Consider the following 27,055-nt stretch of genomic DNA (forward strand, 5'->3'; position numbering starts at 1 on the left):
CCTCTGGCTCTCCTGCTCCTGCCTTAGCTTGGATAGGAGGGGAAATGCTTTGCTGCCAGAAGAGGCTGGGGGGAGAGCTGCTGGCTCCCCACAGCTCCCTGAGAGGAGGCTGCAGGGAGGGGGGGGCTGGGCTCTGCTCCCAGCTGCTGGAAGGAGAGGAGAGCAGCTGGAACTGCCAGGGGAGGCTCAGGTTGGAGATGAGGGAAATGTTCCTTTGCTGCAGGAGTGGTCAGGGCCTGGCCCAGGCTGCCCAGGGGGGTGATGGAGTCCCCAGCCCTGGAGGGGTTCAGGAGCCCTGTGGCCATGGCAGCTGGGCCCTGTCTGGTGTCCATGCTGGGGCTGGGTTGGTGCTGGGCTGGAGGCTCTCAGAGAGCTTTGCCAACCCACCCCAATCTCTGTGCCCTCCCTCCCCCTCCTGCTTGTGCAGGGAGCCCCTTCCCTGGCCAGGGGGCTGGGAGGAGGGGGCAGTGGCCCAGCTGCCCTGGCTGAGGGCTTGCTGAGCACTCAGGGGAGCACAGAAACCCAAACACAGCCCAGCTTGCCCCAGAGAGCCTGGGGGGCAGCGGTGCTCCTCGGCTTTGCTTGGTTTTCTTCTCTCTTTATTTGTCACTAGGAGCAGCAATGGTGGCAAAGGGGAGCTGAGGAGAACAACAGCACAGGGGGGAGGGGAGGGGAGGGGAGGGGATGAAAAGTACAAAAATAAGGACACCTCTATCAGAGACTTGCAGCAAGTCCTACAAATAAATATTGTAAACACCAAAGAACAACACCAGGTGCAGCTGCCCTCGCTCCTGCCAGCAGCCCAGCAGCTCTTTGGCTTTAGCTGACCCCCACACACAGCCCACTCCCACCTGAAGATGCATTTTCTTTGCCTGGACCTTGGGCAAGGAGGAGTTTTGGCTCTGAGCTGACCCCCAGGGATTGCCTCTCCCTGACCTCCTGCCAGGGCTCGTCTCCAGCAAGAAGGATCTGCCCCAGGGGCTTCTTCCCTTGGGGAGGTTGTGGGGAGAAGGGAGAGACCAAGGCTGTGCTGGTTTACTGCCCTGCTGGCTTGGAAACCACTGCAGGGGGACTTGGGAGCTCTGTCACTCTCAGCTGGACCTTCTCACCCCCTTATCTCTGATAGCCCAGGGCTGTTTGCACTGCCTGATAACAGGCAGTGAAAGGTGGTGGCACCGAGCCAGGGCAGGGCAAAGTGCCCCTGAGTTGCTTCCTGGCTGGAGCTCTGCACACTTGGGTGCTCCTCATCCCCTCTGGGTGCTCCTCAGCCACCCTGTGAGCTCTTCATCCCTTTTGGGTGCTCCTCATCCCCTCTGGGTGCTCCTCAGCCACCCTGCGAGCTCTTCATCCCTTTTGGGTGCTCCTCATCCCCTCTGGGTGCTCCTCATCGACCCTGCAAGCTCTTCATCCCTTTTGGGTGCTCCTCATCCCCTCTGGCTGCTCCTCATCCCCCCTGTGAGCTCTTCATCCCTTTTGGGTGCTCCTCATCCACCCTGCAAGCTCTTCATCCCCCCTGAGTGCTCCTCATCATCTCTGGGTGCTCCTCATCCCCAAGTGCTCTTCAACCTCTCTGTGTGTTCCTCATCACCCCCCTGAGTGCTCTTCATCCTCTCTGGGTGTTCCTAATCCCCCTCTGGTTGCTCTTCATCCTCTCTGGGTGCTCCTTCTCTACCCTGGGTGCTCCTCCTCTACCCTGAGTGCTCCTCATCCCCTCTGGGTGTTCCTAATCCCCCTCTAGGTGCTCCTCACCCCCTGTGGGTGCTCCTCCTCCCCCCTGGGAGCTCTTCACCCACCCTGGGGCACTGAACTCACTGCTCTGCCGCCACAGCCTTGGCCTCCCGCAGGGGGAGAGGCAAATCCCTCCTGCCAGGTTCACTCAGTTGCTGGTTTGACATTTTTATTGCCTGCCTTTATTTTTATAGGTGACAATCAACTCCTGCCCCCTGTGCCAGGAGGAGCTGTCAGGGAGGCAAGGTTGGTGCCTCCAGCTGCCAAGAGGGGAAGGGCCCTGCCCCCATCCTGCTGGGGAGGCCAGAGGAGGAGCAGGCAGCAGGGCAGGAGAGCAAAGAAAATGCATCCCCGTGGGGAGAACCGAGGCAAAACAAAAGCCATCCCAAAATCCACACAGCAGCACTTCTCCCTGCAGGGAAGGGCCAGCCTGCACAAGCTGGGCTGCCTGGCCCTGCACAGGAGGATTGGAGCTTCCCTTCATATCAAGAGTTAGGATTGAACCTTCCCTTCTTCATTTGCACCACACTCACAGCCCAGCCCCACAGCCACCCTCTGGCGTGGGGTCACAGCCCCCCCTCGGGTTACAGCCTGACTGTACAGCAGCAGCTCAGCCCCTCTGGGACCCCCAGGAGCACAAACTTCTCCCAGTGCCTGCTAAAAGCCCCTCCTGACACCCACGGCCAAGGCCCAGGGTGGCAGCTGGGGCCCCTGGGAACGCCTCAAGTATTGCTCTGGAGCTGGGAGCATCTCAGCCCCCATCCAGCTCTGAGTCAAAGCAGAGGGGAAGCAAAAAGCCTTCAAGCATGGCAGGAGCCTGGAGAAGATCCAGGCAGGTACCCAGCCAGAGCCCTTCCCTGACCTCACCCAACGTTTAGAGCTCTCTGTCCTTGAGCTTCTCTGTCCTTGGCTCTGGCAGCCCCACGGAGCTGCTGCTGCCCCAGGCCGGAGGCTGCAGCTCCTGCTGCTTGGGGCTGCTCTGCTCTGCTCCTGGAGAGGTGCTCAGCACTTCCCCCTGGGAGCTGGGGGCTGCTCTGCTCTGCTCCTGGAGAGGAGAGGTGCTCAGCACTTCCCCCTGGGAGCTGGGGGCTGCTCTGCTCTGCTCCAGGAGGGGAGAGGTGCTCAGCACCCTGCTCTGTGAGCTCAGGGCTGATCCCTCCTGCTCCTGCAGAGCCGCAAGGAGAGCACAGTGACCTCGCTCCTGGCTCACAGGCTCCTGCCCTGCCCTTCCCCTCCCCTGCTTTCAGTCACCTGCTCCAACCATTTGCTGACCTGGAGCCTGAACCAGCTGCAAAAGCTGCTCCCCAGTCCCAACTTTCCCCATTCTCCCCCCCCAGAACTGCAGCTGCATGAAGCAGGAGCTCACTGCTGCCTGCTCCAGAGGGTTCAGCTGGGTAGGCTGCAGTGGGGCCTCCTCCTGCAGGCTGCAGTGGGGCCTCCTCCTGCAGGCTGCAGTGGGGCCACCTCCTGCAGGCTGCACTGGGGCCTCCTCCTGCAGGCTGCACTGGGGCCACCACCTCCTGCAGGCTGCAGTGGGGCCACCTCCTGCAGGCTGCACTGGGGCCTCCTCCTGCAGGCTGCACTGGGGCCACCTCCTGCAGGCTGCAGTGGTGCTTCCTCCTGCAGGCTGCACTGGGGCCACCTCCTGCAGGCTGCAGTGGGGCCACCTCCTGCAGGCTGCAGTGCTGCCACCTCCTGCAGGCTGCACTGGGGCCTCCTCCTGCAGGCTGCACTGGGGCCACCTCCTCCTGCAGGCTGCACTGGGGCCACCTCCTCCTGCAGGCTGCACTGGGGCCACCTCCTCCTGCAGGCTGCACTGGGGCCACCTCCTGCAGGCTGCACTGGGGCCACCTCCTCCTGCAGGCTGCACTGGGGCCACCTCCTCCTGCAGGCTGCACTGGGGCCACCTCCTCCTGCAGGCTGCACTGGGGCCACCTCCTCCTGCAGGCTGCACTGGGGCCACCTCCTCCTGCAGGCTGCACTGGGGCCACCTCCTGCAGGCTGCACTGGGGCCACCTCCTCCTGCAGGCTGCACTGGGGCCTCCTCCTGCAGGCTGCACTGGTGCCTCCTCCTGCAGGCTGCACTGGGGCCACCTCCTGCAGGCTGCACTGGGGCCTCCTCCTGCAGGCTGCACTGGGGCCACCTCCTGCAGGCTGCACTGGGGCCACCTCCTGCAGGCTGCACTGGGGCCACCTCCTCCTGCAGGCTGCACTGGGGCCTCCTCCTGCAGGCTGCACTGGGGCCTCCTCCTGCAGGCTGCACTGGGGCCACCTCCTGCAGGCTGCACTGGGGCCACCTCCTGCAGGCTGCACTGGGGCCACCTCCTGCAGGCTGCACTGGGGCCTCCTCCTGCAGGCTGCAGTGGGGCCTCCTCCTGCAGGCTGCACTGGGGCCACCTCCTGCAGGCTGCACTGGGGCCACCTCCTGCAGGCTGCACTGGGGCCACCTCCTCCTGCAGGCTGCACTGGGGCCTCCTCCTGCAGGCTGCACTGGGGCCTCCTCCTGCAGGCTGCACTGGGGCCACCTCCTGCAGGCTGCACTGGGGCCACCTCCTGCAGGCTGCAGCAGGCCAGCCCAGGGCTGTCTCAGCAGGCAAAGAGCTGAGCAAAGGACCAGCCCCAACTGCTTGGGACCAGGTTGGAGGATTCCTGCCATCACCTTCCTGCCATCACCTTCCTGCCATCTCCTTGCCCCCCACCCTGCTGCCTCAGCTCAGCCTCCTTCCAGCAGCTCTGTCACATTGGATTTTTTGTTTCTGATCATTGTCTTGAGGCTTCATCATCATCCTCATCATTATAATAATTAATTAATAATAATAATAATAATTAATAATTAAAAAATAAAATAAAATCTCTCTAAGCATTTCACATCTTCCCCTCCCCCCTCCCCCCCCAACAAAAAAAAAGTCTATTTTGTTTGCTTTATAAAACCAAAACAACATCAACAACATCTTGGCTTCCCAAACCTGACCTCCCCCAACACAGAAGAGAGAACTTTTGGTACTGAGGTTACCCCCAAGCAGTATAAAAATAGACATTAAAATAGACTACAACTCTGTCCTCCAAGCTGAAGGGCTGCTCCTGGGAGCTCTTCATCGTTATCCAGCTCTCTCTCTCTCTCTCTCTCTCTTTCTGTACATCACTGGAATTCCATTAATTACTGCTAAATATTTACAGCAACAACCCCAGGCCCCCTCCCTCCCCCCCTCCCCCCCCCCCCCCCAGCTGTGCACCTCTGCTCAGCCAGGCAGAGGACTGCAGCATTTGGGGCATCCTGGGCTCTGCCTCCCACTGCCTCCTGTAAAGGGATGCTGGGCATGCAGGGGGACAGGATGGGCACCCAAAGGGGCACTATGGGTACCCAAAGGGGCACTATGGGCACATGAAGGGACACTGTGGGCACCCAAAGGAACTCTATGGATGCCCAAAGGGACACTATGGGCACCCAAAGGGACACTATGGGCACGCAGAGGAATGGGATGGGCACATAAAGGGACACTGTGGGCACCCAAAGGAACTCTATGGATGCCCAAAGGGACACTATGGGCACCTAAAGGGACACTATGGGCACCTAAAGGGACACTATGGATGCCCAAAGGAACACTATGGGCACGCAGAGGGGCACTATAGGCACCCAAAGGAATGGGATGAGCACATGAAGGGACACTGTGGGCACCCAAAGGAACTCTATGGATGCCCAAAGGGACACTATGGGCATGCAGAGGGGCACTATGGGCACCCAAAGAGACACTATGGGCACCCAAAGGGACACTATGGGCACCCAAAGGGACACTATGGGCACCCAAAGGAACTCTGTGGATGCCCTAAGGGGCACTATGGGCACCCAAAGGGACATTATGGGCACATAAAGAGACACTACAGGCATGCGGAGGGATGGGATAGGCACCCAAAGGGACGCTATGGGCACCCAAAGGAACTCTATGGATGCCCAAAGGGACACTATGGGCATATAGAGGGACACTGTGGGCACCCAAAGGGGCACTATGTGCACTCAAAGTGACGCTATGGGCACCCAAAGGGGCATTATGGGCACATAGAGGGACACTATGGGCACCCAAAGGGACTCTATGGGCACGCAGAGGGATGTTCTGGGCACACCAGGGGATTCTCCAGGCACACATGTCCCTGGGAACACTTGTGGGCAGCCCTGAGGATGCCAAAGGGACAGGAGGTGCCACCTGCTCCTGCGGCTGACTTCACCAACAAGCCAAGGCTGCCTTTGCCGGTGCCTCTGGCAGCATTTGGGTGCCAGTGCCCAGCATCTGTGGGACCAGGCCAGCCCAGGGGCTGGCACAGAGCCCTGCAGAGCTTGGTGTTGCCTTCCCCCCACGCTGCAGCAGCTCCTTCCAGAGCCAGGCTGCAGGGCAGGGGACAAAGCAAAGCCTCTCCTGAGCTCAAAGCCAGCCTGATGCCAGCAGCCCCACGGCTCTGCCCTTCTGCCTTTCCCTTTTGCTCTGGTGACAAACTCAGGCAGCCCCAAGGCCTGGGGCAAGCCTCCCCAGCAGCCTGGGCTCTCTGCCTCCAGACAATGTAAAATTAAACCAAACCAAACATAACAACAAGAGAAGCAAAGCAACTCAGGTTCACCGTGCCAGCAGCAGCGGAGGTCCAAGCCAAGCCCTGCTCCCCCTAACCCCAGCCCGGGCACGGTGTGACCCTCCTGGCACAGCAACACACAGGTGCAGCCCCCCAGGGTGTCTCTAGAAGGCTTTTGAAGATGCAGAACTACTTCACAGACAACAAACTAACCAACCTCACCCCACCACGGGCAGCTCCACGGCCGGCCACAGCTGGCCCCTGGTGGAGGTGGTGCTGGTGGTGGTGGTGCTGGTGGTGGAGGTGGTGCTGGTGGTGGCTCCTTGTGCACCAGGGAAGGGAGCTAGTGGTTTCCAGAGGGTAACACAGCCACAGACACACACACACACACACATGCCATGGCCCCAGGGGGCGCAGGGGAGAGGTTGGGAAATGGGAGCCGACCCTGAGCCCCCAAATCGTCTCCAGGCACTGTGCTCTGCTGGGGGGGTTAGAGGGGAGCAGGGGCGGCTCCGCCCCCAGGGACCCAGCAGCTCCGCCGTGCGTGGCGGTGCAGCCTGGCAGCAGTGCCAGGAGACCTCCTGCACCCTGTGCTTGAAGAGTTCTCATGGCTTTCATGGCAGTAACACAGCCTCGAGCAGGGGAAACGACTGGAACAGAGGTCTTCAGCCCTTAGTCGTTAGAGGTTTGCTTCCTACGGCAGCGACAGGCTCAGGGCTCCCACGGACAGCTCCGGGGAGCAGGGACAGGCTCAGGGCTCCCACCGACAGCTCCGGGGAGCAGGGACAGGCTCAGGGCTCCCACGGACAGCTCCGGGGAGCAGGGACAGGCTCAGGGCTCCCACCGACAGCTCCGGGGAGCAGGGACAGGCTCAGGGCTCCCACGGACAGCTCCGGGGAGCAGGGACAGGCTCAGGGCTCCCACGGACAGCTCCGGGGAGCAGGGACAGGCTCAGGGCTCCCACCGACAGCTCCGGGGAGCAGGGACTTGTAAAGTGACGCTGCAGTGTCTGAGGCAGCCCAGCCCTGCCCTCGGGGGAAGGGGGAGAGTGGTCAGAAAGTGCGGGGGGAGGGCACCTGGCGGCGGATGGAGGCTGCAAGCGGCCCGGGTCCAGCTCGGACTTCGGAAGCGCCGAGCGCCAGGAGCCGCTTCCAGCTCTGCCTGCCGCGCAGCTCCGCGCAGCGCTGACGGCCAGCTCCGAGCGCCACCAGCGGCCAGACCGCGGGAGGAGGAGGAAAGCTAAGAGCCTGAGGGCGAGGGGAGGCCACGCGTGTGTGTGTGTGTGTGTGTGTGTGTGTACACGGAGGGGAGAGGGAGAACCGGGGAGGGAAAGGTCCTGGTTGTGCTGGAACCCAAGCTGGCGGCAAACCTCCTGCTCTCTACCGCTGCCCGGCCTCCCGGATGCGGCAGGCGACCGCCGTGATCAGCGCCGCGCCCTTGCCGCTGCCGTCCTCCGACTGCAGGAAGGTCACCTCGCACTTCGGGGACAGCTGCTTCACGGTCTCCTGCATCACGGTGGAGAAGCTGCGGGGCGCAAGGAGAGAAGGAGGAGAGAAAGCTTGAAGGCACCTCGGGGAGCAGAGCACCTTGGGAAACAGCACCCTGGGGACACAGAGCACCCCGGGGACACAGAGCACCCTGGGGAGCAGAGCACCTCGGGGACACAGAGCGCCCCGGGGACACAGAGCGCCTCGGGGACACAGAGCGCCCTGGGGACACAGAGCACCCCGGGGACACAGAGCACCTCGGGGACACAGAGCACCCTGGGGAGCAGAGCACCTCGGGGACACAGAGCACCCCGGGGACATAGAGCACCCCGGGGAGCAGAGCACCTCGGGGACACAGAGCACCCTGGGGACACAGAGCACCCCGGGGACGCAGAGCACCTTGGGGACGCAGAGCTGCCCCTGGCAACCCCACTGGTGCTCCAGGGAGAGGAGGAGGGAGGAGAGCTGGACAGTGGGAGGCATGTGGAAAGGAGACATCTCCATGCCTCAGCTCAAGCCATAGGTTCATAGAGTCAATGGTTTGAGCTGGAAGAGACATTGGAAGATCATCCAGTTCCACCAGCCCAGGTCAAGCAAGGCCTCATCCAGCCTGGCCTTCAGCACCTCCAGGGAGGGGTCAGCCACAACCTCCCTGGACACAGCACAATGCACTCCTGCTCCTCCACAGCATACTGTTCCTGCTGTCCCTGCACTGAGGACCAAACCCAGCCCCTTCTCTAGCCCCACCAGGCCCTGAGAGCATTAACACCGCTGACCAGCCTCCCCTGGGGGGATCTCCAGAGCCCTCATTCCACCCATGGGCCACCAAGCCCTGCTTAGGCTCAGCCCTGTGCCTTTAGTCCTCATCTGAGTGACACTGTCCATGGAGAACCAACCCTCAGCTCAGGCAAAGACTGCTTGGCCACGGACCTCCTTGGTCCAGCTCGTGGGGTGACAGACCTGCCTCATCTCCCTGCCTTTCCCTCAGGATATGGACTCCTGCTTGCAACCTCTAGGTCACCACCTCTGGGTCACCACCTCTGGGTTGGCTCAGCCTCAGCTACCACAGGGCTGGGTCCTGGCTGGTCCCTGCTGTGTTACCTGCCTCTGTCTCATCCTTCAGGGAGCACCTGGTCCATGCTGCCCCTTGATGAGCTTTATCTCAGCCACCTTCCAGCAACCCTGGTTAGCCTGGAGAAGAGGAGGCTCAGGGGTGACCTCATTGCCCTCTACAAATACCTGAGGGGTGGTTGTGGCCGGGAAGGGGTTGGTCTCTTCTCCCAGGCAGCCAGCACCAGAACAAGAGGACACAGTCTCAAGCTGTGCCAGGGGAGGTTTAGACTCGAGGTGAGGAGGAAGTTCTTCACCGAGCGAGTCATTCGTCATTGGGCTGTGCTGCCCAGGGAGGTGGTGGAGTCCCCATCCCTGGAGGTGTTCAAGAGGGGATTGGACGTGGCACTTGGTGCCATGGTCTAGTCATGGGGTCTGTGGTGATAGGTTGGACTTGATGATCCTCGAGGTCCTTTCCAACCTAAGTTATACTGTGATGCTGTGAACCCTGGAGACCCCAAAGCACCTCCTCCCCTCTCCTGCTTCCCACACTTGGCACCCAAGCTGGGCAGCACCACCCCCACCCCCAGCAGGAAGGAGGCTCCCTTGGAGGGGGGACGACCTGAGAGCCCCGAGCCCACTCACTGAGGGTGCAGCTTGTAGAGGGTCCCATCCACGCCCACGGTGACCTTCAGGAAGTCCAGGCCGCGGTTCTCCCGGATCTTGTCCACCACGGCGGCCATGCCAGCCCCGCAGAGCTGCGCTGCCCTGCGAGCCACCACCGTGCACACCTCCTTGACGATGATGCTGTCGTCGCAGGTGCTCTCCAGCCCCAGGTGCTGCAGGATGGAGCGCACCTGCAGCAGGGCCAGGCAGTCGCTGGGGAGGACAGCGGGCAGGAGGCAGCGTTAGGGACGAGGCAGCTCCCCCCTGGCTCAGCTACCTCCTGCAGGGTGCTCCTGGCTTGGGTGGCACTGCCTGAAGGGGCTCCAGAGAAGCCCTCCCTAAGCCCAGCTCTCAGCCCCGAGGACTGTGGTTCTGTTGCAGCCCCAGCAGTGAGGCTGTTCCAGGACAAGGGCAGCAGCTCAGAGCAGGGCAGCTGGGACAGCAAGTGGCCCCTCTGTGCTCAGGGCCAGTGATGAAGAGGTGCTGGTGGCCAGCCCTGGGCAGCTTCCTTGTCTCTCAACATGCAGAACCAGGAGGATTTTGCTGCCTTATCTGTACCACCCCACCCTGTGCCACCAGGCTGGGTGCTCAGGACCTCTCCCAAAGCCCTGGGAGCACTTCTCCAAACCATCTCTCTGATCTGGTCTGATCTGATGGGGCAGAGGTGGTGCTGAGGGACCTCACCTTTCTATCTGGGACAGGAACTTGGTCTCAAAGATGCCTCTGGTCTGATGGGGCAGAGGTGGTGCTGAGGGACCTCACCTTTCTATCTGGGACAGGAACTTGGTCTCAAAGATGCCTCTGGTCTTCAGCCTCTCGGAGATGCGGCCCCGGAAGAGCAGCCCCCGCTTGGTGAAGTCCATCAGGATGTTCCGGACAATCTCCCCCAGGTACATCCCACTGATCATCTTCTCGTACCTGGGAAGCAGAGGGCAAGGCTGGACATCAGGGCAAGAAGGGACATGGGGTCTGGATGGAGACCCCCATCTCTGCCAGGTGCCTTGGACACAAGTGCCTGGCCTGACACCCTGCAGCCTGTCCCCACCCTGTGGGCAGGCGACGCATCGGTGTGGCACAGCCACCCCCTGACGCTCCAGCAGGAGGCTGGTGGGACAGCACTGAACACTTCCTGGACCCCCAACTGCATCAGAGGTCTCCTGCCAGCCCCCAGGGCCACCACTGACCTTTGCTTCCCAGGGTTGAGCGAGAGCTCATCCACGGCCAGGTCGAACTCCGTGCGGATGTCGTCCAGGCAGCCGCTGTCCCCGAAGGCTCCCCACTCCATGTTGACACACATCCTGCCCTCGTCCCCTTCCACCAGCTCCACGTTCCTCATCTCCTCCATGTAGCAGGCGTTGCTGCCTGTGCCTGCAGGCAGAAGCACCTCTCAGTGGGGCTGCTGCAGAAGTGGGGACCCCCCGGCCCACCCCTGGAGGAGGGACCACGGGCAGAGGAAGCCCAGAAGACAGAAGTCTGAGCGCTCACCAACTATCAGCCCAACTTCACAGAGGGGATCTTCGTAGCCACAGGTCATCATGGTGCCCACCGTGTCGTTCACCACGGCCACCACGTCCAGGTCGAATTCCTGCCGGGGGGATGGGGCTGGATGGGTCGGGCCTGGAGGGCACAGCTTGCTGCACCTGCTCCCAGGGCTGGCAAGGGCCCTGCCTGCTGAGGCCTCCGGGCACCTCTGGGCTTCCTGCGGCCCCCACCTGGCTGTGGGTGGACAGCTCAAAGCTCAAGGGGCAGCTGCAGAGGAGCTGGGGCAGCCCTGCCAGGAGCAGCCCCCCCGGGGGCCCCCAGGTGGTCCTTGCTGAGGAAGGAGGCAGAGCTGTCTCCTGGAGCCGTGGTGAGACAAGCCTGCTCTGGCCAGAAGCCAGCCCTTAGCTCCAAGGTCTGAAAATCCAGTGATGACTAAGGTGGTTGTTAAAGCTCAGCCGCTCATCAGCCCCGGGCTCAGCACACTCATTTGCTTTACAGGCCAATTAAAGCTGCTGAAGGCAGCTGGCAGCCAGCAGGACCCCACTCACCTCTCTCCTGTGGATGGCCTCTTTCAGCAGGTTCACCACATCCTCCCCTTCACAGCCTGTGGCCTTGAAGCCTTTTGTCCACTTCAGGAGGATCCCCTGTGGTAGAAGCACCCCACAGGGAGTCACCCAGGCTGCTGGGCAGCAACCCCACGCCAGCAGCTCAGGGTGGGCACCGCCTGGCACCTGGAGGGCAGAGCCTCCTGTGTGTGTGGAGGACACCTCAGCTGGGATGTGCCCAGCACTCAGGGGATCTGCAGTGGCTTCAGTGCAGCAAAAGAGCTTGCCAGAGGGCCCAGCAGCTCCAAGGTGCTGCCTTGCCCCTCTCTGGGGTCTCTGCCTGCCCCAGCCCATAGTCATTGCTGCTGGTGTGGGCAGTTCCCAGCCAGCCCTGAGCACTGGCCATGTCCTGCCAGGTGGGTTGGGCTCACCTCATCCAGGTTGGTCTGCTGGCAAGGGAAGGAGAAGGTGAAGCCCAGCGGCAGGGAGACTCCCTTCATGCCCATGTACTCCAGGAAGTCAGAGATGCAGTGCACAATGTGGTCAAAGAGCTGGGGGCACAAAGCCAAGAGGAGAAGTGACCATCAGCTGGGTGCCAGCCTGCCTGACCTGCTGGAGATGTTGATCTCCAACAATAGAATCATTGAATTGTCAGGGCTGGAAGGGACCTCGAGGATCATCCAGTTCCAACCCCCTGCCACGGCCAGGGACACCTCACACCACAGCAGGCTGCTCACAGCCACCTCCAGCCTGGCTGCAAACACCTCCAGGGATGAGGCTTCCACCACCTCCCTGGGCAACCTCTGCCAGGCTCTCACCACCCTCCTGGGGAACAACGTCTTCCTCACATCCAATCTGAATCTCCCCTCTTCTAGCTTTGCTCCATTCCCCACCAGCCCTATCACTGCCTGGCACACTAAGAAGTCCCTCCCCAGTGATGACTGATGATTGATGATGATGATTGATGATGACACCCAAGCCAAGAGGGCTTTGATCAGCCCAGGATGCTGCTCAGCTGTGCTGGGTGAGGTGAGCAAAGCCCAAAGCAGCTCCTTTTTCATCCTCTTCCCCACCAGCAGTGTGCTCACACATTGCTGACACCTCCAGTCTGCTGCACCCAGCAGGGGTGGGACCCGCTCCCCAGGGAGGGGGTCACAGGAATCTGGAGCTCCCCAGGGGGGTCACAGGAATCTGGAGCTCCCCAGGGGGGTCACAGGAATCTGTAACTCCCCAGGGGGGACACAGGAATCTGGAGCTCCCCAGGGGGGACACAGGAATCTGGAACTTCCCAGGGGGGCCACAGGAATCTGGTCCCTCTGCAAGGTGTCCCCAGAGCCTGGCTGCTAAAATAACTCCCAGTCCTCAAGCAGTGCCTGGAGAGGTTTGCAAACCTCTTCCCACCTGCAAACAGGACTCTGGAGGTGTTTCCTACTGCTTGTGTTGTGGTTTCTCTATCTGGGAACCAGGGGTGATGCTTATCTGCCCTTGTAGGGTGTGTGGGACCTGGGGAGGTTCAGTGATGGGTGGGAATAACCCAACCCAAGCTCCAGCCTTAGGCTTCCTGAAGCACATCCAAAAGTGCAGAGCTTCGGGCAGGACTCAGCTCTGAGGGCAGGAGAACATCTCAGCTGAGAGGCCAGGCTGGGAGACTTCAGCCTGGAGAAGAGAAGGCTCCAGGGAGACCTTCTGGTGGCCTTCTGGTGCTTCAAGGGGCTGGGGACAGAGTTTTGAGCAGGGCCTGCTGGGACAGGCTGAGGGGGGATGGTTTGAAACTCCGAGAGGGAGAGTCAGAGCGGAGAGAAGGAGAAATGTTTAACACCGAGGGTGGTGAGAGCCTGGCCCAGAGTGCCCAGAGGAGGGAGATGCCCCATGGCTGGCACCATTGCAGGTCAGGTTGTTTGGGGCTCTGAGCAGCCTGCTCCAGCTGCAGGGAGGTTGGGCTGGGTGAGTTTTAAAGGTCCCTTCAACCCAAACCGTTCCCTGATTCTCCATTCCGGGTCTCGCCCCCTGCAGAGCAGAACAAGGCACACCCAGCTCCGGTTCTCAGCCCTCACTGCTGCCTGCTGCTTCTGCTCCCAGCCCAGGCAAGATGCCTCAGCTTCTCCCCCTCCAGCTGCCCCTCCTCACCTCCTCTCCTGTGCCCTGCATAATCTCCACTGGAATGGAGTAGATCTTGTTGTGCATCTCCACTCCGCGCCTCATCCCGTTCCGGACGCGCACCAGCAGCACACGGAAGTTGGTGCCCCCCAGGTCCAGGGCCAGGAAGTCTCCTTTCTCTGAAACCCAGGAGAGCATCATTAGGGGACAGGCTTCTGGCCAAGGACATCCTCAACGTGGCACAGAGCTGAGGGGGATCTGCTCTCCCCCTGGGAGAGCCCCAGGAACCCAGCCCTGGCTGGGAGTGCAGAAGAGCCTGCAGGCGCAGGCAGGAAGGTGATGGAGAGCTTCGCTCCAGACCCAGGGAGCTCCCAGGGCTCCAAGCCAAGGGGCAGGTGCACACCCAAGCCACCAGCTGAACCCAGGACAATGGTGGTGAGAAACCTGTGGTGGTGGAAACCACAGTGGAGGGCAGGCTTTGTGTGCAGCCAAGTGCAGAACGTCCTGGAGGCTCAGCTGCCTTTGCCAGGAGGTTAAGAAGCTTCGCACCACCCCTGCCACAGAGGGAAGTGGGCATGGCGGAGGTCCCACCCTTCCTGCAGAGGTTGGCAGGGGTGATGCCATCTCTTTGCCCCATGCAGAGCACTGGTGGGCTCCTCTTGTACCTCACCTGTGCCATCTGGAGTGGAACAGACGTAGGTGGGCAGCATTTTCACAGTGGCCTCCTCGTGTGTCTCCTTGCCCAGCCCCTTCTCCATCTCCATTCTCATCCTTCCCTTCACCTCCAGGAGCTGCTCATGGCTCAGCTTGAGGGGCTCCAGAATCTTCTGCCGTGCCTTGTGCTGGGCAGCCAGCCTGTAGGCCACAGCTGTCACCATGGCTGCCCCTTTGCCACTGCCATCCTCAGACCTGATGAAGCGAATCTCACAGTCCGGCAGCAGCTTCCGCACCGTCTTGTGGAGGCGTCTGGCAAAGCTGGGGAGGAAGAGGGACCTGAGCCTGGCACCATGGCTGGTGTCACCCTCTGGGCATCTAGAGATGACCTGAGCCTGGCACCATGGCTGGTGCCACCCTCTGGGCATCTAGAGGGGACCTGAGCCTGGCACCATGGCTGGTGTCACCCTCTGGACATCCAGAGGGGACCTGAGCCTGGCACCTTGGATGGTGTCACCCTCTGGACATCCAGAGGGAACCTGAGCCTGGCACCATGGCTGGTGTCACCCTCTGGGCATCTAGAGAAGGCCTGAGCCTGGCACTGTGGGTGGTGTCACCCTCTGGTCTCCTAAAAAGGCCCTGAGCCTGGCACCATGACCCTCTGGGCTTCTAAACCACTGCAGGCCCCTCGAGGATGCAGGGGGAACGCCTGGGGACGTTCTGCTTGTGCCAAGCTTTCACCCCCCGGCGGCAGGACCGAGCCCGTGCAGCGGCCCCCAGCCTGTCCCCCCGCGGGCCCTGCCCCTGCCCCCTGCCCCGGCACTCACTGGGGATGCTTCTTGTAGACGGAGCCGTCCACGCCCACGGTGGAGCGCAGCCTCTCCACGCCTTTGTTGTCCTTGATGCGGCGCAGCACGGCCGCCAGGGTGGCCCCGCAGAGGTTTGCCGAGCGGGTGGAGACGATCTGGCAGATGCGGTGTGTGGCCACGCAGTCCTCGTGGGACGGCTCCAGGCCCAGCTTGCTGAGGATCTCGTGGGCTTTCTGCAGCCCTTCCTTCTCCCTGCAGGGCGAGGAACCGAAGGGTGGATGCCTGGGAACCCAGCGTTTGCCCTCTGCCCCAGCCCGGCTGTGCCGGGGGGCTGGGACCCCAAGGAACCAACTGTGGTAGTTTTAGGCTGTGCCTTGAAACTGTTCCACAGATCAGAGAGTCGTGGAATGTAAATGAATCACAACTGGGTGTAAAAAGTCAGCTAATGGTAGTACTAAACAATCCCAGTGGAGGAGAGAGGGAGCTGAAATTCATTGCATCCTCTTGTGGCTTGTAGTTTTGCCTGCAACTACAGCTTGCATGGGCTTCCAGCTGAGCTGCCCTGGGAAACTGAATGCTGGGGAAGGAACTTGCAAGCCACCACAGGGTGGATGCCTGAGAGCCCAGAGTCTGCCATCCAAAGAGTGGCAGCCCTGGGACAGAGCCTGTTTGTGCCCAGCACGGATGACGGGGGGCTGGGACCCCACGGAACAGACTGCGGTGGTTTCAGGCTGTGCCTTTACAGCTTCCCACAGGTCTGGAACAGAGAGTGGTAGAGTGTAAACAAATCACTGTTGGGTGTGAAAAGGAAGAGAATGAGAAGTTCTCATCAGTCCATGGGACAGGTAACAAACATCAGCTAGTGATGGAGACTAGCTTGCCTCTCTCTCCAGCTTCCTCCCTCTGGGAGCCTCTAACTGCTTCTGCTTGGCTTTGCTGACCTTGGCTGTGTTCTTTGTTGTGGCTGAGGGCTGAGCACTCTAACAAAACAATCCTCTGCTCTTTTCTCTTGTCCCTTTGTGTGCAGGGGGGCAAGGAGGGGGCCAGGGAGTGGGAAGCTATTAGCTCCCCTGGGTTTTGGCCTAGGGGAGGGGGTCCCGGGGGGGAGTGTGGGGTTCTTATGCTGTTTATAATCTGTAAAGATTGTAAATATTGTCTCTGTTGTACCTATTGGTTGTATTGCATTGTAGATTGTAGTTTGGCTTGTGAGTGAGTGCAGCTGCATGGCTTGTGAGTGCAGCTGCATGGCTTGTGAGTGCAGCTGCATGACTAGTGAGTGCAGCTGCATGGCTTGTGAGTGCAGCTGCATGGCTTGCGAGTGCAGCTGCATGACTAGTGAGTGCAGCTGCATGGCTAGTGAGTGCAGCTGCATTGCTTGTGAGTGCAGCTGCATGGCATGTGAGTGCAGCTGCATGACTAGTGAGTGCAGCTGCATGGCTAGTGAGTGCAGCTGCATGGCTTGTGAGTGCAGGTGCATGGCTAGTGAGTGCAGCTGCATGACTAGTGAGTGCAGCTGCGTGGCTTGTGAGTGCAGCTGCATGACTAGTGAGTGCAGCTGCATGGCTTGTGAGTGCAGCTGCATGGCTAGTGAGTGCAGCTGCATGGCTAGTGAGTGCAGCTGCATGGCTTGTGAGTGCAGCTGCATGGCTTGTGAGTGCAGCTGCATGACTAGTGAGTGCAGCTGCATGGCTTGTGAGTGCAGCTGCATGGCTAGTGAGTGCAGCTGCATGGCTTGTGAGTGCAGCTGCATGACTAGTGAGTGCAGCTGCATGGCTTGTGAGTGCAGCTGCATGGCTTGTGAGTGCAGCTGCATGACTAGTGAGTGCAGCTGCATGGCTAGTGAGTGCAGCTGCATGGCTAGTGAGTGCAGCTGCATGGCTTGTGAGTGCAGCTGCATGACTAGTGAGTGCAGCTGCATGGCTTGTGAGCGCAGCTGCATGGCTTGTGAGTGCAGCTGCATGGCTTGTGAGCGCAGCTGCATGGCTTGTGAGTGCAGCTGCATGGCTAGTGAGTGCAGCTGCATGGCTAGTGAGTGCAGCTGCATGGCTTGTGAGTGCAGCTGCATGGCTTGTGAGTGCAGCTGCATGTCCTGTGAGTGCAGCTGCATGGCTAGTGAGTGCAGCTGCATGGCTAGTGAGTGCAGCTGCATGGCTTGTGAGTGCAGCTGCATGACTAGTGAGTGCAGCTGCATGGCTTGTGAGTGCAGCTGCATGGCTAGTGAGTGCAGCTGCATGGCTAGTGAGTGCAGCTGCATGGCTTGCAAGTGCAGCTGCATGGCTAGTGAGTGCAGCTGCATGGCTAGTGAGTGCAGCTGCATGGCTAGTGAGTGCAGCTGCATGGCTAGTGAGTGCAGCTGCATGGCTAGTGAGTGCAGCTGCATTTGTTCCAACTGGGCTGGGCTGGTGATTTAATCTTGGGGGGGTGGAATTCTCAAGCCCCCACTCCAAGCCAGACCCCTACTCACTTCTCAATGGCAGAGACGAATCTGGTCTCGAAGTGGCCAGTAGTGAGCAGATCTGGGGTGAGCCTTCCTCCAAACAGGAGCCCTTCCTTGGCCATCTTCACCAGGATGAGCCTGACCAGCTCACCCATGTACATCCCGCTGATCATCTTCTCAAACCTGTCCATGGGGCAAGCACAGCAACCTGCTTGTGGCTGCCCCTGCCCTGAGGCAGCCACAGGCTGACCTCAAAAACCCTTGGCAGCCTCCCAGCCCCCCAGCACGCTGTAGGTAATCTCCTCCCAGAGAGGCTGATCCCATCAGTGAGCACACAAAGCCTTGCTGACACAACCAGCACCCAGCAGGCAGAGCTTAGGGCTGCCTGCAGGGCTGGCAGTTCTCAGAGGCAGCCCCCACCAAATCCCACCCAGGCTTGCCAGAAGCCATCTGGGGAATGGGAGCTCTGCAGGACGTGGCTGTGGGCATTAGGTGGTGGTGTTTGCCTTGCTTCAAGTGAATCCTAGCATGGTCTGGGTTGGAAGGGACCTCCAAAGCTCAACCAATCCACACCCCCCCCCCGCAGTCAGCAGGGACATCCTCCACTAGAGCAGGCTGCTCAGAGCCTTGTTGAGCCTCACCTTGAGTATCTCCAGGAATGGGGCCTCAACTACCTGCCTGGTAAACCTGTTGCAGTGTTCCAGCAGCCTCCTGGTGCAGAACTTCTTCCTCACATCCAATCTCAATCTGCTTTGCTCTCATTTCAAACCCTTGCCCCTGGTCCTGCCCCTGCAGGCCTTCAGGAACAGTCCCTCTGCAGCCTTCTTGTAGGTACTGGAAGGCTGCTCTAAAGTCTCCCTGGAGCCTTCCCTTCTCCAGGCTGAACAGCCCCAGCTCCCTCAGCCTGTCCCTATAGCAGAGCAGCTGCAGCCCTCTGATCATCTCCGTGGACTCCTCTGGACCCTCTCCAACCCTCCCTTGTGCTGCAGCCCTGATTTGCTCTGCTGGAGGACGCAGTGACCTAATTAACTTGGACAACCTCTTTGGTCCCACCAAGGGCAGCAGAAGGGGAGGATGGACAATGGAGAGAGAGAGAGAGAGAGAGCAAAGCCCAAGGCTGAGCTGGGGCCAAGGATGTGCTCACAGTTGCTTGCCGGGGTTGAGCGAGCCCATGTCGATCTCGCGGTCGAACTCGGTGCGGATGTCGTTGAGGACTCCGTCGTCGCCGAACGCTCCCCACTCCATGTTGATGCACATCCGGCCCTCGTCCCCCTCCACCAGGTCAATGTGCCTCATCTCCTCCATGTAGCAGGCATTGGTGCCAGTCCCTGAGCCAAGCAAGGGTGTGGTGAGAGGATGCTGCCTGCCCCCTTCTTCGCCAGCACCAGCACCAGCCAAAGCGCCGTGGAAAGGGCAGGCGGAAGGCAGCGAGCGCTGGGCGGTGCTGGTTTGATTCCCCCTCCCCCTGCCAAGTGACCCTGAAACCCAGGAGGAAAATGATCTCCTGGAGCTTATGGAGATTCATGGATTCATGGAATGGTTTAGGTTGGAAGGGAGCTCACAGCTCATCCAGTTCCAGCCCCCCTTCCATGGGCAGGGACACCTCCCACCAGCACAGGCTGCTCAGGGCCTCATCCAGCCTGGCACTGAACAGCTCCAGGCAGGAGGCTTCCACCACCTCCCTGGGCAGCCTGTGCCAGGCTCTCCCCAGCCTCACTATCAACAGTTTCTTCCTCCTCTCCAGTCTCAGTCTCCCCTCTCCCAGCTCAAAGCCATTGTCCCTCAGCCTGGCACTCCCAGCCCTTCTCCAAAGTCCCTCCCCAGCTCTCCTGGAGCCCTTCAGGTACTGCAAGGCTGCTCTGAGGTCTCCCTGGAGCTTTCTCTTCTCCAGGCTGAACAACCCCAACTCTCCCAGCCTGTCCCCACAGGGGAGCTTCTGCAGCCCTCTGACCATCTTGGTGGCTCCCTCTGGAGCTGCTCCAGCAGTTCCACATCCCTGGACCCCAATTTCCACCCCACCCCCTTGCTGAAGCTCACCAACAATGAGGCCAACTTCACAGTTGTGATCATCATAGCCACAGGTCATCATGGTCCCAACAGTGTCGTTCACCACAGCAACAATGTCAATGTCAAAGTCCTGGGGTGGTGGAGAGGAGAGAGAGATTGAGTCAACAACACAGCTCCAACCACCTCTGCTCCACAGGGGAGCTGAGCTACAGAGCCTTGAGTGTCAGGGACCCACGTGCCCCTGCCCCACCACCCCAGGAGGTGCCAGCCCTGCCTCTTACCCCTCTCTTCTTGATGGACTTGCGCAGCAGGGACACCACATCTTTGCCCTCCACACTGCTGCACTTGAACCCCTTGGTCCACGTCACCAGGATGCTCTGTGGAGAAAGGGCAGAGAGGAAAGCTGTGGGGATGGAGCCACCAAGCCAGGTGTCTGCAGGGCTTCCTGGAGCTGGGCACATGGCTGAGTGCCTGCTGATCAGCCCTGATCTGTGCTATCAGGAGCTAGAAGCTATCAGGAGGTGGAAGCTATCAGGAGCTAGAAGTTATCAGGAGCTAGAAGTTATCAGGAGCTGGAAGCTATCAGGAGCTGGAAGCTATCAGCAACCATTTCCAGCTCCCTGCACAGATAAGGTTTATGGCCAGGATCCCTCAGTGCTCCCTGCTGCTCTGCCAGCAGAAAGTGATTCCCATGACTGCCTTCTATGTAGCCCTGAAGCAAAATCTGTTCAAAGCCCAGAGAGCTCCTTCAGTCCTTCCTGTCAGCTGGGGGGAGGGTGTCTCCTTGTCACCCATGGCCAGAGCCACCAGGTGAGTCCCCAGACAGCAGAGACATCACAGTGAGGCTCCAGGGAAGGGAAAGTGCTCAGCTGCCTTCAGAATCTCCAACCCTAGAACTCCAGACAGAAGCATGGAATTGCTTTGTCTGGAAAAGCCCTCTGAGAGCCTCCAGCCCAACCAGTAACCCAACAGCACCATGGCCTAGTAGCCACTAATCCATGGCCCCAGGTGCCAGGGCCACAGGGTTCTGGAGCACCTCCAGGCAAGGGGACTCCACCACCTCCCTGGGCAGCCTCTGCCAGTCCCTGACCACTCTGGCAGCAAAGAAAATTTTCCTCATCTCCAACCTGAGCCTCCCCTGGCACAGTTTCGGTTCACTGCCTCTCCTTCTAGCATCTGAGACTGGGGAGCAGAGCCCAACCCCCACCTGGCTCCAGCCTCCTCTCAGGAGCTGCAGAGAGCAATGAGCTCTCCCTCAGCCTCTTCTTGTCCAGTCTCAACCCCTAGCCCTGTTCTCCAGACCCTTCCCCAACTCTGTTGCCTTTCTCTGGCCCTGCTCCAGCCCTCCAAGTCCTTCTGGCAGTGAGAGCTCCAAAACTGTCCCCAGGATTTGAGGTGCAGCCTCACCAGGAGGCAAATGCTCAGGGATGGCACAGCTGAGGCAGAGGCTCTGAGGTCCCCGGGGACAGCCACTTCCTCTCGCAGCTTCTGTTTGCTTTCCCTCCGCCCCCCAGCCCTGGCTGCCGTTCATCATCTTCCTCACGACTCCTGCGGAGCGCTCAGGCACAGCAGCCTGGCTCGCCCCGGCCCCGGCGGCTCGCAGCGGACGTGCGGCAGCGCCGGCGCCGCATGGAGCCTCCCTGCTTTGCGTCCTGCCCGGGTGAGCTGAGGGCAAGGAGGGCACCGGGGCCCCCTCCCTGCCGCAGCTCAGCCGTGGGTGGCAGGGCAGCGGCCACGTGTCTGTGCCAGGCTCCGCGCAGCGACGGCTCCGGGCTCCCGGCGAGGCCAGCGGCGCCCGGCGGCAGGGCTCAGCGGAGCCGACAGCGGCGGCGAACCGAGCGGCTGGGCACGGGAACGCCTCCGGGCCGGGCACGGGAACGCCTCCGGGGTCCCTGTGCCACGGGGATGGGATGGGACGGGACGGGACGGGATGGGATGGGATGGGATGCTCAGTACATCTGGGCTGCCTGGAGCTGCTCAGCCCACTGCAGCTGTTCTCCTTCAGCTCGAGCTGCAGAAAGGGCAAAGCTGTTTTCTGTGGAGGTATCTGGGCAGAGTGGAGCAGCCAGCACTTAAACATCATCTCCTGCAGCCCTGCAAGCCCCAGGGCCTGTCACTTAGCTCCCAGCAGCACCTTGACCAGCAGGAGCAGGGGCAGGGATCACTCCCTGGTGATGGGCTCTGGTGAGGCCACACCTTGAGCACTAGGTTCAGTTTTGCGCCCCTCAATGCCAGAAGGACATTGGGGGCTGGAGCAGGGCCAGAGAAGGGCAAGAGAGCTGGGAAAGGGTCTGGAGAACAGGGCTGGGGAGGAGCAGCTGAGGCAGCTGGGGGGGTTGAGGCTGGAGCAGAGGAGGCTGAGGGAGAGCTCATTGCTCTCTGCAGCTCCTGAGAGGAGGCTGGAGCCAGGGGGGGGTTGGGCTCTGCCCTCAAGGAACAAGTAAGAGGAAATGGCCTCAGGTTGCCCCAGGGGAGGCTCAGGTTGGCCGTGAGGAACAATTTCCTCCTGGAAAGGTTTGTCCAGGCCTGGCCCAGGCTGCCCAGGACAGTGGTGCAGTCCCCAGCCCTGGAGGGGTTTCAAAGCTGTGGCGCTGAGGGCCATGGGGTGGTGGTGCTGGGGGGTTGCTGGGTTCAGGGTCAGACTGGGTGCTCTGAAAGGTCTCTTCCAAACAGAACAACTCTGTGATTCTATCATTCTAGGACCTCACAAGCCACCCAACCCCAGCAAGCCTAATTAAAAGCACAAACTAAATTGGCATGGGACAGCTGCTGGCCCACCCCTGTCCCACTGCCTCCTAAGCTCAGCCACAAGCCTCACAAGGGAGGTGAGACCTTCACTCACCTCATCCAGCTTGGTCTGGTGACATGGGAAGGAGAAGGTGAATCCAAGGGGCAATTTCTTGTCTTTGATATTCAGCTTATCCATGAAGTTGGCCAAGCACTCAGCAATGTGGTCAAAGAGCTGAAAAACAAAAGAGGAGAGTGAGGAACCAGGCAGGATGGTGCATCAGAGACACCCCTGCACCCTGCCTGCTGGAGGGGTCCCTCAGGGGCTCTGCCACCCCCATCACACCTTCCTGGTCCTCACCCATCACCACATTTGGTGTCCAGGCAAGGAGGTGATTTGGTGTCCAGACAAGGGACTGGAGCACTGCACTGTGAGGAGAGGCTGCGAGCCCTGGGGCTGTTTAGACTGGAGAGGAGCAGACTGAGAGGGGATTTGATGATGTTTATAAACAGCTGAGGGCTGGGGGTCAGGAGGGAGGGGACAGGCTCTGCTCAGCTGCACCCTGGGATAGGGCAATAGATGGAAACTCCAGCACAGGAGGTTGCAGCTCAGCATGAGGAGGAACTTCTGCACTGTGAGGGTCCCAGAGGCCTGGAGCAGGCTGCCCAGAAAGGTTGTGGAGTCTCCTTCTCTGGAGCCTTTCCAGCCCTGTCTGGATGCATTCCTGTGTGACTTGTGCAGGATCTCTGGAGGTCCCTTCCAACCCCTAACATCCTGTGATCTGTGGTCCTGTGAAAGATTTACCCAGCTTCTGCTGGGAAGGGCAGGGACAGAAGGATGCTCCTAGCCCATTACACAGCCCAGGGGCTCCACTGGGCACAGAACTGCCCCAGGAAGGTTGGCTCCCCCCCAAGGCAGGGCCTTCTGCAGCCCAGGAGAGTGGAGTTGGGAGGGGGAGAGAGGGGTTGGGCCCACCTGCACCCCACTGCCTCGCATGAGCTCCTCAGGGATGGCATAGATCTGGTTCTCCATCTCCACCTTCTGCAGGCCGTTGTCTGAGACCTTCACCCTCAGCACACGGAAGTTGGTGCCACCCAGGTCCAGCGCCAGGAAGTCTCCATCCTCTGTGACAGCCCAGAGCAGAACAGGCAGGACAAGAGGGGATGGATTTAAACACACAAAGAGAGATTCTGGTTCCATGATTTAACTCAGCAGGTCCAGCCCCCAGTGCCTGACCCAGCCAGCCCCAGAGCAGGCAGAGATCAAAGCCACCTCCCAGACACCAGGGTGAGGAGGTTGGATTCTTCTCCCTGGTTCATTTATCTCTGTATTGTCACTTGATTTGATCAGAGCTCTGGGTGCATTTCCTTCCCCCCCTCCTTTCCCCCTCCACCCCTGGCACCCCCATAGCTGACAGAGATCAAAGCAGCTCCTTTGAGATGTATCCTAACTCCCTAGTTAAGGAGTGCAGGAGGATAGATCCCACCAATGGCATCCAGCCAAGCCCGTGGCCAAACCCCAGTGCTCCAGGGCAGAGGATCTCCAGCCTCATGCTCCACAAGGAGGAAGTTGGCAGAGCCATCCTGGCCCATTCCTAACCCTTAGGGTGGTGAGGAGTCTTGAACACAAGTCCTGAGAGGAGCAGCTGAGGGACCTGGGGCTGTTCAGCCTGGAGAGGAGGAGGTGGAGAGGAGACCTCATTGTTCTCTACAGCTCCTGAGAGGAGGCTGGAGCCAGGTGGGGGTTGGGCTCTGCTCCCAGGTGAGAAGTGGACAAGAGGAGCTGGCCTCAAGCTGCACCAAGGGAGGTTCAGGTTGGAGATTAGGAAAATTCCTTCCCAGCAAGGGTTCTCTGGCACTGGAACAGGCTGCCCAGGGAGGTGGTGGAGTCCCATCCCTGAAGGGATGTTTGGATGAGGAGCTCAGGGCCATGGCCTGACAGCTGTGTGCAGGGAGATGATAGGTTATGCTTGGACTCCATGACCTTAAGGTCTTTTCCAACCAGGTGATTCTGTGATCTTCTATGACCTCTGCTGATGCAGGAGGAAAGCTCCCAACCCTCCACCCAAGCAGAAACTCAGGACTTTGGGAGCATATTTGATATGTGGGAAAACTCCTGGTGTTCAGGCTGGGCTGCTGCAGCCTGGGACAGCCTCCTGCCCTGCTCCAGCAGTGCCCTGCACTCCTGGCAACTGACTGAAGGACAGACTGAAAGGTGGCAGCGGGAAAGCAAAGAGGAAAAGGTCCAAAAGACCTGCAGGGACTCATTGCTGCCTTCCCTGGGCAGGCAGAGGTGGAAGGAAGAAGTTTGGGCATGGATGGAAGGAAGCAGTCTGGGCACAGGTAGAAAGAAAATTCTGGGCAGGGGGGAAGCAGTTTGAGTGGGGGGAGAAGTAGTTTGGTTTGAGCAGAGGTGGAAGCAGTTTGGGCAGGGGTGGAAGTGGTTTGGGCAGAGGTGGAAGCAGTTTGGTTTGTGCAGAGGTGGAAGCAGTTTGGTTTGAGCAAGGGTGGAAGCAGTTTGGGCAGAGGTGGAAGCAGTTTGGTTTGGGCAGGGGTGGAAGAAGTTTGGGCAGAGGTGGAAGTGGTTTTGGCAGAGGTGGAAGCAGTTTGGGCAGAGGTGGAAGCAGTTTGGTTTGAGCAGAGATGGAAGCAGTTTGGTTTGGGCAGAGGTGGAAGCAGTTTGAGCAGGGGTGGAAGTGGTTTGGGCAGGGGTGGAAGCAGTTTGGGCAGGGGTGGAAGTGGTTTGGGCAGGGGTGGAAGCAGTTTGGGCAGGGGTGGAAGTGGTTTGGGCAGGGGTGGAAGCAGTTTGGGCAGGGGTGGAAGTGGTTTGGGCAGGGGTGGAAGCAGTTTGGGCAGGGGTGGAAGTGGTTTGGGCAGGGGTGGAAGTGGTTTGGGCAGGGGTGGAAGCAGTTTGGGCAGGGGTGGAAGTGGTTTGGGCAGGGGTGGAAGCAGTTTGGGCAGGGGTGGAAGTGGTTTGGGCAGGGGTGGAAGTGGTTTGGGCAGGGGTGGAAGCAGTTTGGGCAGGGGTGGAAGTGGTTTGAGCCGAGATGGAAGCAGTTTGGTTTGGGCAGAGGTGGAAGCAGTTTTCTCCATCCGTGTCAGCCAAGAGCAGCCCCAGGTCCCGCTGCCTCCAAGACCCAGCAGGGTTCCTCTCCCGCCGGTTTGTGCCACCCCAGGCACAGGGCAGCTCCCTGGGCTGCAGCTCGGCCGCGGGCTGGGGTGCAGGACCAGCGCCAGGCTGGCTGCTGGAACCCCCAGCGGCGCGGGGCGAGGGCCGGGAGAAAGCCTCCATCAGCACTGTTTGGTTTCTGAATGCATCGAATGTGCTGCGCTGGCTCCCTGGGCAGATTACGGTGCCCGGGGGCCGCATTGTGCCCGCCGAGGCTCGCACAAAGGGGCTCCGGGGGACACAAACCCCGCGGCTCATCAGTATGCGAGCGGCGGCGGGCGGCCGGCAGCGCCACTGACTCCGGCTGAAAAGGCAGCCCTCGGCCAAGCCCGCGGGGCGTCCATCTGGCCTGGCAGCCTTCCTGGCCCTGACCCTCCGAGCGCTCGGGGCGAGGGAACCGCGGATGGTGGCGGCCCCGGCCCCGGGAGCGGCTTTACAAAGTCCCTCGGCAGCTGAAAAGGTCCTTTCAGAGCTGCTCCGGGGCTGCGAGGAAGCGAGAAGATGAGAGGGACCTGAGCGGCGGCAAACGGCCGGGGGGGAGGGAGGGACAGGGAGGGGAGCAGCGCTAGGGGGTCAGCGGATCTCCCTGCTGGGTCAGTGGATCTCCCTGCTGGGTCAGTGGATCATCCCAGGGAGGTGAGTGCATCACCCTGGAAGGGTCAATCTGTCACCCCAACAGCATCACTGGATCACCCTAGAGGGGTCAATGGGTCACCCCGGTGGGGGATCCGGTGGATCACCCCAGGGGAGTCGCACATCACTCTGGGGGAGCCAGTGGATCACCCCAGAGAGGGATCACCCTTTGCAGCATCAGTGGATCACCCCTTGCAGGTTGGAGCCAGCTGGTTCTGCCGGCCCCAGGGCACAGCTCGGGCACCTCTCCTTGCCTGGGTGCTGGGAATGCAGCAGGAGAAGCCCTGCTGGAGCTCCTCCTTGTCCTGCTGGCCTCCCACGGGGATCCAGCCAGGGATGGGCAGAGCTGCAGGCAGCGCCAGGCTCGGCACAGCTGGCAGCGTGTTCTGTGCCAAGCACAGGTCAAGCTGTCCTCCTGCCCCCCTTGCCTTGGCACAGAGGCTGTTCTACTGCCAGCAGGGCATGAAAAACGCCTCAGGGGGGTGATAAATGCTCCAGAGCTCAGGATGCTGGAGCCAAGAGACTCTCAGGTCACTCAGCTCCCTGGAGACGATGCTGGAAGCCAGGAGCAGCACAGCCCCAGGAAGGGCCAAGGAGCTGGGCACAGAACTCTCCTCCCGTCCTGCCCACACCTCCCACAGCTGGCATCTTGGCTGAGACACTGCCAGGCATGGCCTGCAGGCCTGTGCCCAACCAGCTGGCATCCCCCAGGCTGTGCTGGCACCCAGGGAGCCCAGGCCAGGCTGCAGGGATGGGGGAGAGGAACCTCAGGAGGTTCAAGCAGGGCAAGGGCAGGGTCCTGCCCCTGGGGAGCAACAACCTCCTGCAGCAGCACAGCTGAGGGGGAACCTGCTGGGAAGCAGCTCCAGGAGAAGGAGCTGGGAGGGCTGGGGGACAAGAAGGTGCCCAGGAGCCAGCAGTGTGCCCTGGGGGCCAAGAAGGCCTCAGAGGTGTCCTGTCCAGGGGGGCAGGGAGGAGAGTGTGGGCAGCAGGGCAAGGGAGGCTCT

General features: G+C 60.6%; 1 protein-coding gene across 7 annotated transcripts in view; it reads right to left on the bottom strand.

Moving 5' to 3' along the window:
* Positions 1-1,887: 1,887 nt before the first annotated feature.
* LOC137450225 (hexokinase-2) overlaps positions 1,888-27,055 on the bottom strand; it is a 55,846-nt gene continuing 30,678 nt past the window's right edge. For 2 of the 7 annotated variants that reach the window (XM_068156549.1, XM_068156548.1), the window contains exons 3-18: positions 23,223-23,371; positions 22,362-22,481; positions 19,801-19,896; positions 19,550-19,649; positions 18,657-18,840; positions 17,540-17,695; positions 15,094-15,327; positions 14,283-14,587; positions 13,643-13,791; positions 11,947-12,066; positions 11,519-11,614; positions 10,974-11,073; positions 10,673-10,856; positions 10,251-10,406; positions 9,468-9,701; positions 1,888-7,809 (exon numbers count right to left, since the gene is read on the bottom strand). In XM_068156549.1, the coding sequence (XP_068012650.1) occupies positions 7,665-7,809; positions 9,468-9,701; positions 10,251-10,406; positions 10,673-10,856; positions 10,974-11,073; positions 11,519-11,614; positions 11,947-12,066; positions 13,643-13,791; positions 14,283-14,587; positions 15,094-15,327; positions 17,540-17,695; positions 18,657-18,840; positions 19,550-19,649; positions 19,801-19,896; positions 22,362-22,481; positions 23,223-23,371 (2,528 nt within the window). In that variant the 3' untranslated portion in view covers positions 1,888-7,664. The remainder of the gene's footprint in view (positions 7,810-9,467; positions 9,702-10,250; positions 10,407-10,672; positions 10,857-10,973; positions 11,074-11,518; positions 11,615-11,946; positions 12,067-13,642; positions 13,792-14,282; positions 14,588-15,093; positions 15,328-17,539; positions 17,696-18,656; positions 18,841-19,549; positions 19,650-19,800; positions 19,897-22,361; positions 22,482-23,222; positions 23,372-27,055) is intronic. The other 5 variants (XR_010989554.1, XR_010989551.1, XR_010989553.1 and 2 more) reach the window with 5 other exon arrangements.

Source organism: Melanerpes formicivorus, unplaced genomic scaffold, assembly GCF_026170545.1.
Source record: "Melanerpes formicivorus ecotype bairdi unplaced genomic scaffold, bMelFor1.0.p_v2 SCAF_34, whole genome shotgun sequence".
NCBI lineage: Eukaryota > Metazoa > Chordata > Aves > Piciformes > Picidae > Melanerpes > Melanerpes formicivorus.